This window comes from Sphaeramia orbicularis, chromosome 17, assembly GCF_902148855.1.
Source record: "Sphaeramia orbicularis chromosome 17, fSphaOr1.1, whole genome shotgun sequence".
In the NCBI taxonomy this organism is placed as follows: domain Eukaryota; kingdom Metazoa; phylum Chordata; class Actinopteri; order Kurtiformes; family Apogonidae; genus Sphaeramia; species Sphaeramia orbicularis.
Genome location: NC_043973.1, coordinates 1,180,762 through 1,194,688, shown reverse-complemented (window position 1 = coordinate 1,194,688; position 13,927 = coordinate 1,180,762). Strand labels below are relative to the sequence as shown.

General features: G+C 37.4%; 1 protein-coding gene across 1 annotated transcript in view; it reads right to left on the bottom strand.

Annotated features, from left to right (window-relative positions):
* LOC115436826 (contactin-associated protein-like 4) overlaps positions 1-13,927 on the bottom strand; it is a 262,042-nt gene that overhangs the window by 181,008 nt on the left and 67,107 nt on the right. The window contains exon 4 of the mRNA XM_030159784.1: positions 11,653-11,800. Within this exon, the coding sequence (XP_030015644.1) occupies positions 11,653-11,800 (148 nt within the window). The remainder of the gene's footprint in view (positions 1-11,652; positions 11,801-13,927) is intronic.

Genomic DNA, 13,927 nt, shown 5'->3' with positions numbered 1-13,927 from the left:
TTATTATTATTATTATTATTATTATTATTATTATTATTATTATTATTATTATTATTATTATTATTATTATTATTATTATCCAACCAAACCTGTGGTCTAAGGAGTTTTCAAAGCCAGTCTTATGTTTCTTTGTACAGTTCTTCATGCATGGTGTCATTTAATTGATGTTTTCCATCTAATATAGTATTTCTGTTCCTTGTATTACTTCAGCTGAATATTGCAGTCCTTGCTGCTCCACATTTGCTTCCATTGTACTTATTTGCTTTTACCTTTTATCAATATGTCTATTATTCCATCTCTCCCAAGCATAAAAAGGGTTTTGCGATATTTCAAGGTTAACCCCTCTTTTAATGCACTAATTGAAAATGTGACTAAGTCAGCCTTGGATGACCGTGTGTTTAGACAGACGAACGTGTTGTGAGTGTTCAGAACTAAACAATCATTCGTTCATTCATTTCATTCATTTTGAGCGAGTGAATAAGGATTTTACAACACAAATGACCTGCACACAACAGTATCTGATGATGCAAATACATTCAACAGAATACATGCACGTTCAAAACTTCAAATTTATTCATTTACACTTGAAAAGGAGTGGAGGAGGAAGAAGAAAACATCCAATCCAATCAAAGACAGTCACAGAAAACTGAAAAAAACAAAATAAAACATGTGAATAAAGACATGGATGGAAACTCACGTGGTGTAGTTCTGATAGAATGGTCTTTTCAGTGTCCACTCTTTTAACGACAGACATTTAATCAGAACTCTGATTAACACTCAAGACAAGATGAGGAGCTTCTCTCTACGTTTTTAGATGCTTACATGGTAGATTTTATTATTTTCTTAGTCTGTGCTTCATTTCTTTGTGTATTTGGACCCTAATAGTTCAGACAGTGAATTTGAACCCTCCAGCTGCTGCTAAACTATCTTTACATTCATTTGGGAAAAAATCCAGTGGATTTCTACAACCTGTTTGAATTCCTTCTTGATTAGTTCCATTTTTAATTAGTTACGACATTCGCACATATTGGTTTTGTTCCTTTTTTTCATTATTTTGCTCAATTTTTGTTTGGTTTTGTTCATTTTTTTCACTATTTTGCTCAATTTTCATTTGGTTTTGTTAAATTTTTTTTTCATTATTTTGTTGATTTCTGTTTGGTTTTGTTCATTATTTTCATTATTTTGCTCGATTTTCATTTGGTTTTGTTCATTTTTGTCATTATTTTGTCCATTTCTGTTCGGTTTTTTATTTTGCTCGATTTTCGTTTGTTTTCTTTCATTCAAATTCCTCCTTAATTAGTTGCGTCTCTAACTAGTTCCGTCTCCACATTTGCTCATATCAGGTCCAGACTTCAGTCCAACATTTCTCCAGTTTTTCTCCATAATTGTTTGTCATCATCAGTGGTTGTAGTCCAGACTGAAAATATGTCCAAACTTGGAGCCCATTACCTCAAATGTTCAGTTATTTGTTGAACAGGACAGAGCAGCACAGCCAACAACCTGGAGGGGGCGGGGCCTGAAGTGTCTCCTGTGCATTTAAAGGGCCAGCACTCCAAACCACCTTTCTGGTGTCATTACTGAGAAATAGGGTTGAAGACAGACCTGTGGAGTTGAATGAATGAATGAAGAATTCAGAGCCAAGCAGAGCATTTAGTTTGTGGAGACCACAGGGAAATGTGGGAAAAGGAAGAATAATATTTTTTAAAAAAGACAAGTACCACTGCTTTAAAGCTGCGTATGATGTTTGTCACCACTTTTGGGATTTATTCACTTTTTTGCCCTATTTAAAGGTTTTTTTGGTCATTTTTTTCCTTATTTTTCTAGTATTTTGCTCGTTTTATTCTCATTTTACAAGTTTTTGTACATTTTATCCTATGAATAATTGAGATAAAACTGTATTTTACACCAATTATTGACATGTATTGATAGGATTAGTGGGTCCAAAGTTACTAAATAATGTAAATATGTAGATACTTTTGGTCGACGGCGGCTCTTTGGATCTTTAAGGGTTAAGGTGGAGATTCAGGAGATTTATGTCACAAGAGATAAAAAAAAAAAAAGACGAGTGAAATCTAAATAAACGTCAGTGAACAGTGAGGAACATTCATCTACATTTCAACATCCTCAACAGGTATTTATAGTCAGTCTGAACATCAGATTCATGGGATAATATGAAGAAAAACAAATAGATTTCAGTTCCTCGAAATGGACCTGGAGGGGGCGGGGCCTGAAGTGTCTCCTGTGCATTTAAAGGGCCAGCGCTCCAAACCACCTTTCTGGTGTCATTAGTCAGAAATAGGGTTGAAGATGGACCTGTGGAGTTGAATGAATGAAGAATTCAGAGTCAAGCAGAGCATTTACAGTGCATGGAGACCACAGGGAAATGTGGGAAAAGGAAGAAATCCACGTTCTTAAAAAAACAAAAACAAATATCACTCCTTTAAAACACATGAATCAGATCCGTTTTGGTTGCAAAAGGTCCTAGGTCACATAGGTGTGACCTCATTTCTGTCCGTACTGTGATAATGAAATCATTTCTTCATATTTACCAGCAACATTCACACGGACTCGAAGATGACCTGACTAGATTTGGACGGCCAAAAGCGACCACACAAATTCAAAGTTTACAAAGTTTTCATCATAACTTCAAGTAACTAAGACAGGACTGTCAAACTCATGTTAGTTCAGTTCCACATTCAGCCTAATATGATCTGAAGCGGGCCAGACCAGTAAAATAATATAAATAATAGGATAAGAACTGATAAATAACGTCAACTCCAAGTTTTCTCTGTGTTTTTCAGTGAAAAAAGCCAAACTCCGTAATCAAAATCTTTACATCTACGAACTGTACTTGAACATGACATGAACAAATATGAACAAACTAATAATTCTTAAGAAAAATAAGTGCAATTTTAACAATATTACACCTCAGTTTATCATTTACACATGTGCATCACAACGTACAGATCACAGAGGATCTACAAATACATTAAACATTTAGTAACAGGCAGAATATTGGTACAATTACACAGACTTCTCATGGGACATTTCAGGTTGTTCATTTTTGTTCAGGTTATTCACATTTTTTGTAAAAGGCTAGTCTGTAAATGTAAACATTTGTGTAATTATTATTATTTTTTACACTAAAACAAAGAAAAAAATGTGTGGTTTTCATTATTCATAGGTTATTATGATAGTATTTAACTGGTCTGATCCATTTTAGATTGAATTGACCTAAAATGATTTTAACATCCTTGATTGTTCATATCTTCAGTGTATTTTTTGCATTTCACTAATTCCTGCCAGAGCCTGGATTGGACCCTTTGGTGAGCTGCTTTTGGCCCCCGGGCCGCATGTTTGACACCTGTGAACTAACAGAACTGAATGAACAAATGATGACCCAACAGTAGAAGATGAGTTTGACTGAATACAGTTTCCCACAATCAACATGAAGACAAACTAGGAGAAAATATCCTTTGAATGTTTAATTATTTCACTTTGCCACCTGACAGGTACATGAAATAATCTTTAAAATAATAATCTTCTAAATTCAGGCTCTGGGAACAAAATAAACCACCAGTTTCTTAAGATTTGACAAGTGTTCTAATATTTTTGCACACCACTGTAATACTGGAAGGTCTAAGAGCAGGGGTGTCAAACATGCGGCCCGGGGGCCAAATCTGGCCCGCCAAAGGTTCCAGTCGAACCCGCTGGATGAATGTGGAAACCGCAAAAATTACACTTAAGATATGAACAACCAAGGATGTCAAACTCGTTTTAGTTCAGGTTCCACATACAGAACAATGTGATCTCAACTAGAATGACAGCATAATAACCTATAAATAATGACTCCACATGTTTTTAGTTTAATGTGAAAAACATAATATTACATTACACCTATAAATAATGACTCCAAATGTTCTTGGTTTAATGTGAAAAACATAATATTACATTACACCTACAAATAATGAACTCCAAATTTTTCTTAGTTTTAGTGTGAAAACTTACAATAAATCATGAAAATATTTCCATTTCCAAACTATCCTTTAACAATAAAATGTGAAAAACCTGAACTTTTGAAAGTGAAATTTTAACATTATTCTTCCTGTTATTAAATATTTTGTGCCTTTGTAGATCCAGTCTGTAATATGCATGGAGAAATGGTAAGTTGAGGTGTAATATTGTTAAAATTGCACTTATTTTTCTCAAGAAATTTCAGTTTTTTCAGGTTATTCACATCATTTATTTTGGATACTTTGTAACTGTACATATTTTCATAATTTAATTTTGATTGCAGTACAACAAAAAGAAAAATTTGGAGTCGTCCTTATTTACAGGTTATTATGCTACTGTTTTACTGGTCTGGCCCACTTGAGGTAAACTTGGACTTAATGTGGCCCCTGAACTAAAAATGAGTTTGACACCCCTGTCTAAGAGCATCTGTGTGTGTGTGTGTGTGTGTGTGTGTGTGTGTGTGTGTGTGTGTGTGTGTGTGTGTGTGTGTGTGTGAGTGAGTGAATCTATGCAGTTCTGAGAAATGTAGATGTTTTTATCTGACCAATTTAGTTCCTACAGCTGAGGAATCGTCCCATCTCCACATTAAATATCTTTTTCTTAATAATTCCCTTTTTTAAAGTCAGGAGGGACTGATTTAATTCATGTTGCTAAGCAGTTGCCAGGGGGAGGGACAGGAAGCAGCCTTGAAAGGGAAGTGGACTCTGTGTGTGTGTGTGTGTGTGTGTGTGTGTGTGTGTGTGTGTGTGTGTGTGTGTGTCATCACACTAACTCCGTACAGAGCTGACTGCTGCAGTTTGACATACTTCTGTATTTTTGGTCAACGAACACACAAGCAAAAATGGCACGTTAATAGGACCAATATTTTGGGAGATATTTCAAATACAATAGTCCAGGACTCTCAAACTCATTTTCTTTCAGGTTCCACATTCAGCCCACTTTCAGATCCTGTGGGCCAGACCAGTGAAATAATAGCATAATAACCTATAAATAATAACAACTCCAAATTTTTGTCTGTTTTAGTGCAAACACCCCACCCCACCCACTAAAAATATGAAAATACTTACTCTTATAAATTATCAAAAAAATGTGAATAACCTGAAAAAACTGAAATTTAAATTAAAAAATTAAGAAAATTTAGTGCAATTTTACCAATCTTCTTCCTCCACTTCTCATTAGTCCATGTGCATTCTGGATCAGATCTCCAAAGACACTAAACACTGAGGAACAGGAAGAAAAGAGTTCAAACTGGACTGAATTTAATACAGACATTTCAGGTTGGACACATTTGTTCAGGTTAGTCACATTTTATTGGTACAGGAGACTTTGGAAATGGAAAGATTTTCATAATTTAATGTTATTTTTTGCTCCAAAACAAAGAAAAAAATTGAAGTTTGTATTATTTATAGGCATAGTGTAATATTCTTTTTTTCACACCAAACCGTGAAGAAAATCTGCAGTCATTCTTTTGTGTGGGTTCTTCTGCTGTTATTATTTGACTGTAGATCAGATTGGTCTGGATGTGGAACCCACACTAAAATGAGTTCCACAGCCTGGACTGTGGAGTTTTTGCACTTTGTAAATTCATCCCAAGGGCCGCATTTGGACCCCAGGACTCATGTTTGACACCCCTGCAGTAGCCTTATAATCATGTTGCTGTGCCCATGACGGTTGACAGGAAGTGCAGTACCACGCTGCATGATGGGAAATAAAGTTAAAAACAGGAACGACACATTTACAAACTTCAGTCCCTAGATATCGGTATTAATATATTAACTGTCGTTTAAATTTTAAAGAATGATTTACCAAACAAGTACAGTACAGTAACTAATGCCAAAATACAGACTCCAAAACAAACTTCTGAGGAGCACTAAGATACTGAACCTTTCCTGTAAATGACCTCTTGTGGCCCACTTCATGGCCCATCAGACCACACAAATGCAAAACCTAAATCTGTGAGCTATCGTATCATGTGTCCTGTTTGTTTTTCTAGAAGTAAAATGAACCTAACAATATATTCATCAAAATAAACTGAAATCCAAACTTTAGAACGAAACGAAAACTGAGTGGATATAACACAGTCAATATTTTCACATCTCTTCACAATAAAGAATATAAAACATTATTGTGAAACTGAAAAATATGACTAGGATATATCTAAAGTGTTGAGGGTTAGTTTTCTTATTGTTGATGCAATTGCTGATACTGCAAATCTATCATGAAATACACAGAAGAGAATAGAATAAAAAAGGAAACACAACTGACTATGCTTTAGCACATTTTTCCAGCTTAGTGGGGAGAGTGTGAAACATGACGATTGTTAAGTGGTGAGAAATTCAAATTGATTAAGAGACAACAGATGGCAATAAGCCCATGATTCTCTGGGTCTTCGTGAAAATATGAAAAACCCGGTTGGAAACATTTGTTACACTTAGTCCCTGTAATGTAAACACAGAATGTGTCCAAAGGAGCGTGAAATAAAACATATGTACGTACTGAAAATAACCACGAGGCCGTAATGCATTCAGAAATTGTGTCATCGTGATGTTTGTGCCACTTTTCTGACAAAAATCCTTTAGAAAGCAAAAAAATCACAAACTACACCACAGAGTTAAACAAATGCCTGTTCTGCATTAGGGCTGTTAATCAGCAAGAATCTGACAGTACGATACAAATCACAATACTAGGATCATGATACAATATATCACGATATATCATGATACTGTTAAAACGGCAATTTTTTGTTTGTTTCTTTTTTAAAAATGATTATTTTCTTGAAGAATTGAATTACAGCAGAAATCTGCACAAATACTAAACACCTTTTTATTTGATCAGAACAGGAGCTAATGTTCTATCACAAAACGTTCAAACTGTGTTCAAACTGAAATTCTGTTTTACACACATTCCAGTTTCAGATCCTGTTCAAATGTTCAGATTCTATTAGTTCACAACTAACATCAGAACAGGATTTCAGTTCAATCCCAACAAAGGAACGAACATTATTGAATAAAAGAGTGGTAAACAATAATAAATAAAATATAAACAAAAAAGAAAACCTAAAAAAACCTAAAATGAACCTCCACAATATCTGCATTTGAATAAATACCTAAAAATATCAATTCAGTACTTTTTAATATCGATACAGTATTGTGAAATGAAATATCGTGATATATTGCAGAACTGATATTTTCCTACAGCCCTAATCCTGACCCAGGTGGTTCTGGCAGCTCCAGGTGAATGACGGTTCTTGATGCAGATTCAGGATCAGAGATCACAGCGTCCATCTCAGGCTTGAACCCTTCCTCTGGACATTCAGAATCAGTGGAACGTTTACTTCTGTTCTGCACTAAAGTGACTGAAACATCCAAATACCTCCTATCTTCCTTTGAGGAACAACTAGATGTTGTGATGTTTGGGGATGTGCTCAGGCTTCGAAGCGTGTGTCCAGTAATGGAGGGGGCGTTTCAGTGAAGCGCATATCAAGGCTTGCTTCATTTAGGGGAGGAGCCGAAAATGAAGACGTCTGAAGCCTCGCTGCCCGGCTGTACCATGTGACTGCTTCAGGAAGTGGTTCAGAGGTGGTTCTATGTGGTTCAGGTTTGACAGAAGAATAAACCCCACAGGCTCTGTTCAAAACTTGGGTTTGTGATTGAGAGTTAGGGTCAGAGCAGAGTTTGAACAGAGTTTGGATAGTTTGGACACCAGAGTTTGGACAGCATCTATAAAGTCTGGAGATAGTTTGAAGAGTTTAGAGAGAGAGAGATCATTTGAAGATTTAGGAGAGGGAGAAGAGAAGGATGAGTAAGAGGATGGAGCCAGTGAAGAAGAGGAGGATTTCCCCTGTGGGAACATTTGGATTTGATAACTCCTAATAAGGTCAACTGAATCTAACATTATTTCAGACACATAAGGTTTGTTTTTCTGGAGAACTGGGAGAGACAAAAATGACTGTAGCCCAGTTTATATCATCTTGTTCTTGTGTTTCTGTGCATCTTCTGAACCATGTGAAAGGGTGTTTTCAAACGCCAGAGAGGTTGTGTCAAAAAAAAAAAAGAATCACTTCAAACTAAAAACTGTTGAGAAACTGTTATTTCTGAATCTAGTCTCCTCTGTCCTGTACAACATTGTCCAAATTACACAAGCATGTTCAGTGTCCGCTTCTAGTTCCACAAACACTTTCACTGTTTAAGTCCAGGACATTTTCCTAAAGTGACAAAAAAAAACATTACACAACCTCCCACATTTACTACCATTTGGGGGAAATTTACACACACAGAATACATTCAATAATATTTTATTCTACACATATGTGATCATTTATGTAGAGAAATTATTTGGTCGTACATTTTTTGTTATTCATAGTCATTCCCCAGAGCTATAACAGACAAAAATTCAATGCATCACACATTCTGTGGTTCAGATCCAGCTGCCTGTGATTCTACACATGACCAGTAGGTGGTTTCATGTGCACATGAAGCCTCGAGAAATGAACCCTTTCTCGAACCAATTGGCTCAAGTGGTTCGATGCCTCATGAGGCTTCATCTCACCATCATTAACTAGATGTAACCCTGGTGAAAACGCTACATATATATCACTTTAATTCATGTCTGCCTCCGGTGAGTGTGATTTTAATCTCGCATGTTTCATTATCTCTTGCGAGATGGTCACGTGGGTCAGTGCAGCCAATCGGTGTTGGCGTTGGGGACGTCATGCGGTCACGAGACACGCTTCAGTCACATGACGGGTGTAACCAACCACTGCTCCTATATGCACGCGGTAGTTGAATCGCTCAGGTGTAGCAGAGATGCCACACGAGAAGCAGGCTGAAGGTTGGTTTGAACACACTTTTCACTTCTTTCATAACCACAAGTTAACACTCAGTGAACACACTGTGGTGTTTAGGAGCCATCCACCAAAACCCAAGCCCCGTTAAACGGACAGGTATGACCTTGACTGGTTTTCCCCTGTAAGTCACTTTGGAAAAAAGCGTCTGCCAAATGCAGAAACAGAAACAGAAACATGACCGAAGTTATCACACCGCACTAGCTTAGCCGCGGCTAATTAATTCATATGATGTGGTTAGCTGGTGACTCTGCTGCCGCTTCCAAACAAGGTCTTCCTCAAACTTAATGTCCATACCTTTTTAATTTGAGTTGTGACACAAACTTATTTATTGCATTAATGATATGACCAATTAATGAATAATATTGTGTATTTATTTTCATGATACTGACTTATTCAACTGTGTTAATGATTTGATTAATGCTTAAGTTGAAGATTAATTGTGTATTTATTTCCATCACTTAACAGTATTAATGATCTGATTAATACATGAATTGATGAATTCATTTTGAATGTTATTTATTTTAAAACATGGTTGATGTATACTCACTGGATGATTGAATGCACTATTGATTGAATTTGATTAAATACTTCATACAGCTGGTGATATTTTGTGTGCACACTGGATTTAACCTGTTGGCCTGTTCAGTAACTGAATCCTGTTCTCTACACAGGCCAGGTTGTTATGATTATTCTATTCGATGACGAGCTAACGAACCAGGCTTTGAGCCTCGCCCACGAACTCAGCGTCTGCACTGACCCAGTGTGAAGAACCTCCTACTGCATCCTGCTGTTGGCTGGTAGGAGGGTCCTTCAGCCCAAAACCTTTTTCCACACTCCGCCCCATACATACTTACTGACTGGCCACTTCCAAAAGGTTTCCCCCTCGAACACAAACTCTACTGTAATATCTGGATCCATGGACACATCCTCATAAAATCCCAGTGTGGGTTTTGAACTGTACCAACTTCATGTTTGGGGACTCTTGTTTTTTTGCTGCTCTACTGGTCAACAAATCAGTTTGTCCACTACGGTGTTGCAGTCTTGTTCAAATGGAACTGCCGCAGCTTTGTTTCATTTGTTTATTCACTACTGCGCTGTCTGTTATATGTTGTTGTTCATTGTTTATTTTTTAATACATGGTGCCTATTTAAACACAACCCTCTGTCTCTGTCTCTCTCCTTGAGTCAATCCTAGTCTTCTGATCATTAGTCTATTATCATATACTTATTAATTACATATTAATTACTTATTAATTACCAATCATAATTACACATATGCTACATAGACCTTCCCTCCATGCTGTTATTGGACCATGATTACACCTGTTCACATCCGAGTTTTCAACCAAAACTGCTCCTGCTCACATGTTCCTCAGATGTGCTGCAGCCTGAATGTGAAAAATGGAATATATTTACAAATGAAATGAAGTTCAACAGACACAACATGACATTTTAATATCACAGCATTCTTTTTAAACTGTTCCAACTAGTTTTTATTTGATGTTGTAGAGAGGTGTAAATAAACATCTGCCACACCACTGCTGTAAAACACCTACAGAACATGAATTAATAAAAATAGCTCCTCATTCAGATGGTGCTGAAACATATGGTGTTGATATTCCCCAGAGCAGCAGCGTTAGCATCTGTCCTGATTTAGTAATTTGATACTCTTCCATGTACTGATGGTTGCATTGGAATTCACTTACCATTTATTTTGTCGCGTTTCATTTCATTCAAGTCAAAGTGAATAGAGTATGCGCTGAAAGCATTTGATTACACCGGAAAAACACAGGAGTTTTATTACATTACTGATCTAATCATTCCAACAGGCGCTCCTGCTGATCTCTAGTCATTGCTGCCTTACAAACAATCCTCATGATTGTCCAATATTTCTCTTCTGGAATCGTTCTTAGATTACTTGTTATTTCTGATTATGTGTTGTTTTTTTTAACCCTTTATAGTTCACTCACAGAAATACTCAGAAATTGCACCTTTCAACCGTAGTGTGTTATTGGAGGACAGAACAAGACTTTATTATTTTTGTGAAATGTTTTTTTTTTTTTTAAATATTGTCCTGTAGAAAATCAAGGTTAATAAAGTTACTGTATTTGGTTCCTCACCCATAAGTGGCAAAAATTATAAAAAAAAAAAAAATCCTATAACTATATATAAAAAATACAAGAAAAACACATGTAATGTGAAAGGAAGATGTATTTTAGAACATTAGAACACCGCTTTTAGAACATTAGACCCCATGTGTGCTGGTCCAGACCCCTGTCCACATCCACATGACCCCTTTGAACATCATTCCTTGCATTAGTTCCATTACTGCATGGAACTGAACAAAGCAGGTCCACTCACCTTCATGCAGAGGTGGACCTGACAGACCCTGGAGACCACATTGGACCTGACAGACCCTGGAGACCACATTGGACCTGACAGACCCTGGAGACCACATTGGACCTGACAGACCCTGGAGACCACATTGGACCTCAGATTGGAGACTCGCTGTCCTCACTGCCCGTTACAGGGTTAATATGTTTTTTCATTAGTTTTTTTGTTTGTTTTTGTTTGTTTGTTTTTTGCAGAGAATGATCCTCTAGCGATGCTTAATTCATTCTAGAGGCTACAATGAATTTGGAGACAATAAACTCCACCAGGACACAAAAGAGTGCAGACTTGGTTGTCATAGTGATGTGCACTCTGAAGTCAGCCAACAGCTCTGCCACCATCTGTCCGTTCATATAAAACCCTGGAGAGTTCAGTCTGGTAAGAAAAGGAGAAGACACTCACTGTAAGGACAGCCGTAGGTCTCCAGCCGCAGTCCGATCCGCCCGTTGGGATTCCAGTCCAGAGGAATGAGGCGGAGGAAGCGAGCCACCGCCGGCTGTCGCAGCTTGTACTGCACCACGCTGTCAGCATTACTGTTACCTGGAAAAGACTACAACACAAACACAAACCATCAAAGAACTGACATCAGAATGTGATTAAGGAACATTTTTGACATTATGCCAAAGGCATCTGTGTATTGAATTGCAGAAATGTCTGCTGGAATTAAAAAAACTAACCTCCCAGACTGCCCTGTGTCAGAATACCACTTTGCAACACTACAGTGAATAGAGCGCAGCATCGAGTCTGTCCTCAGATTTCATGTTACTTCAGACAGCTTTTAAGGATCCAGTGAATAAGACACTGGCTCCGTTCACACAGCAGGTCTTAATGCACAATTCAGATTTTTTAGTGAAATCCGATTTTTTTGTGTGCTCATTCATATTCCACATTAAATGCAACTTCTATCAGTTTTGAGTCTGAACTGAATGTGACCCTGCAGTGACCCACATGGACTAAAGAGGTCCTCATGTAAAATGTGACCACGCAGACACACACTGTGTTTATGAAAGTAAATATGTTTTTCCCTCCGCTCCTCCTCCTGGGACGCAGAATAGTGATGTTTGTCACATTTCAATGACGTAAAGGTCGGATAAATGCGACCTGGCCGTTCAGACTGAAGTCGCATTGGAAAATATCAGATACATATCAGATTTAGGACCACATATAAAAGTGGTCTGGGTCGGTTTTGAAAAAATCAAATTAGTGCTGTTCAAACTGTCTTCAACAGGTCAGATACAAGTCACATATGGACAAAAAAATCAGATTTGGGCCACATTTGTCTGCAGTCTGAACGTAGACTTAGATCAGGGGTGTCCAGTCCTGGTCCTCGAGAGCTACTATCCTGCATGTTTTAGACATTTCCCTCTTCCAGCACAGCTGATGGTCGTTATCGGACTTCTGCAGAGCTTGATGAAAAGCTTATCATTAGAATCAGGTGTGTTGGAAGAGGGATACATCAAAAACATGCAGGACAGTAACTCTCGAGGACCAGGACTGGACACCCCTGCCTTGGATGGACTTTGGAGGATCTAACTAACTGTGCAAAAGTCTTATAACACCATAAGGTTTATTTTTTAGATTTAAGCTATAACCTGAAACATACGAAATTCTCAGATTCTGCATTATTATTATTTTTATTTAACCTTTATCTAGCCAGGAAATATCCCATTGAGAATAACAACCTCTTTTACAGGGGAGTCCTGGCAAAGATAGGCAGCAGCAAATACAGCCCACAGATACAGGATTACACAGTTAAAACACATAGAACACCCACATTCAACAGTAAGCAGATTAAGAAAAACAAGTGTAAGGTATGGAGTCGGCCTCAACAACTCTGTATATCTTATTTATACCTTATTCTGTATATTTATTATTTATTTGTTCCATTGATGGTTGTTTGTGGGATGTTCATGCGATGGGTCAGCGTGTTTTTTTCTTTTTCTTGTACTGCTGCTGTTGTAACAAAGCAATTTCCTGCAAAGGATCAATAAAGTATCTATCTATCTATCTAAAGCTGCGTATGACTTTTATCACCAATTTTTCATCAAACCTGTCAAACCCCAGCCGTAGCCTAAGTCTCACAAATCCCTAAGTCTGTCTGTGATTACTCACCTGAATCTCTTCCCTCACGGTGAACAATTTTGAAGTTTACTCCACCATAAACAGTGCATTTGTTCACAAACAGAGCTGGTAGGTCACTCAGGCAGTTTCAGAAATTTGTCGTGACGTGCGCTGTGGGAGGCGGAGCTCCACGAAGCTGCACTAGTAAGAGGCAATGAAGCCGTTTCCATGTTTGTTGCCACTGCAGCCATAATGCAACTCCAAAAATGCCTGAGTGACCTACTGGCTCTGCCTGTAAACAAATGGACTGTTTATGGTGCAAGGTTCTAATAGTTTTGGATTTTTCCTTCTAGTTTAGTTTTATTTAGTTTTGACTTGTTTTTTTCTCTAATTCAGTTCGTTTTAATTCATTTTTAGAGCAGGTTTGCTCATTTTCATTAGTTTTCATTTTTTTTCTAAATGCTTAGTTTTAGTTTAGTTTTAGTATTAATTTTAGTTTTGTCGCATCTTTTCTCTTCTTCTCCGTCATATTCAAATGAATCCTGCTGCTCTGCTGCTGTCTCCCAACTCAAAGGCGTCCATACACTGTGCGATTTTAGAGACGATTTCTCACTGG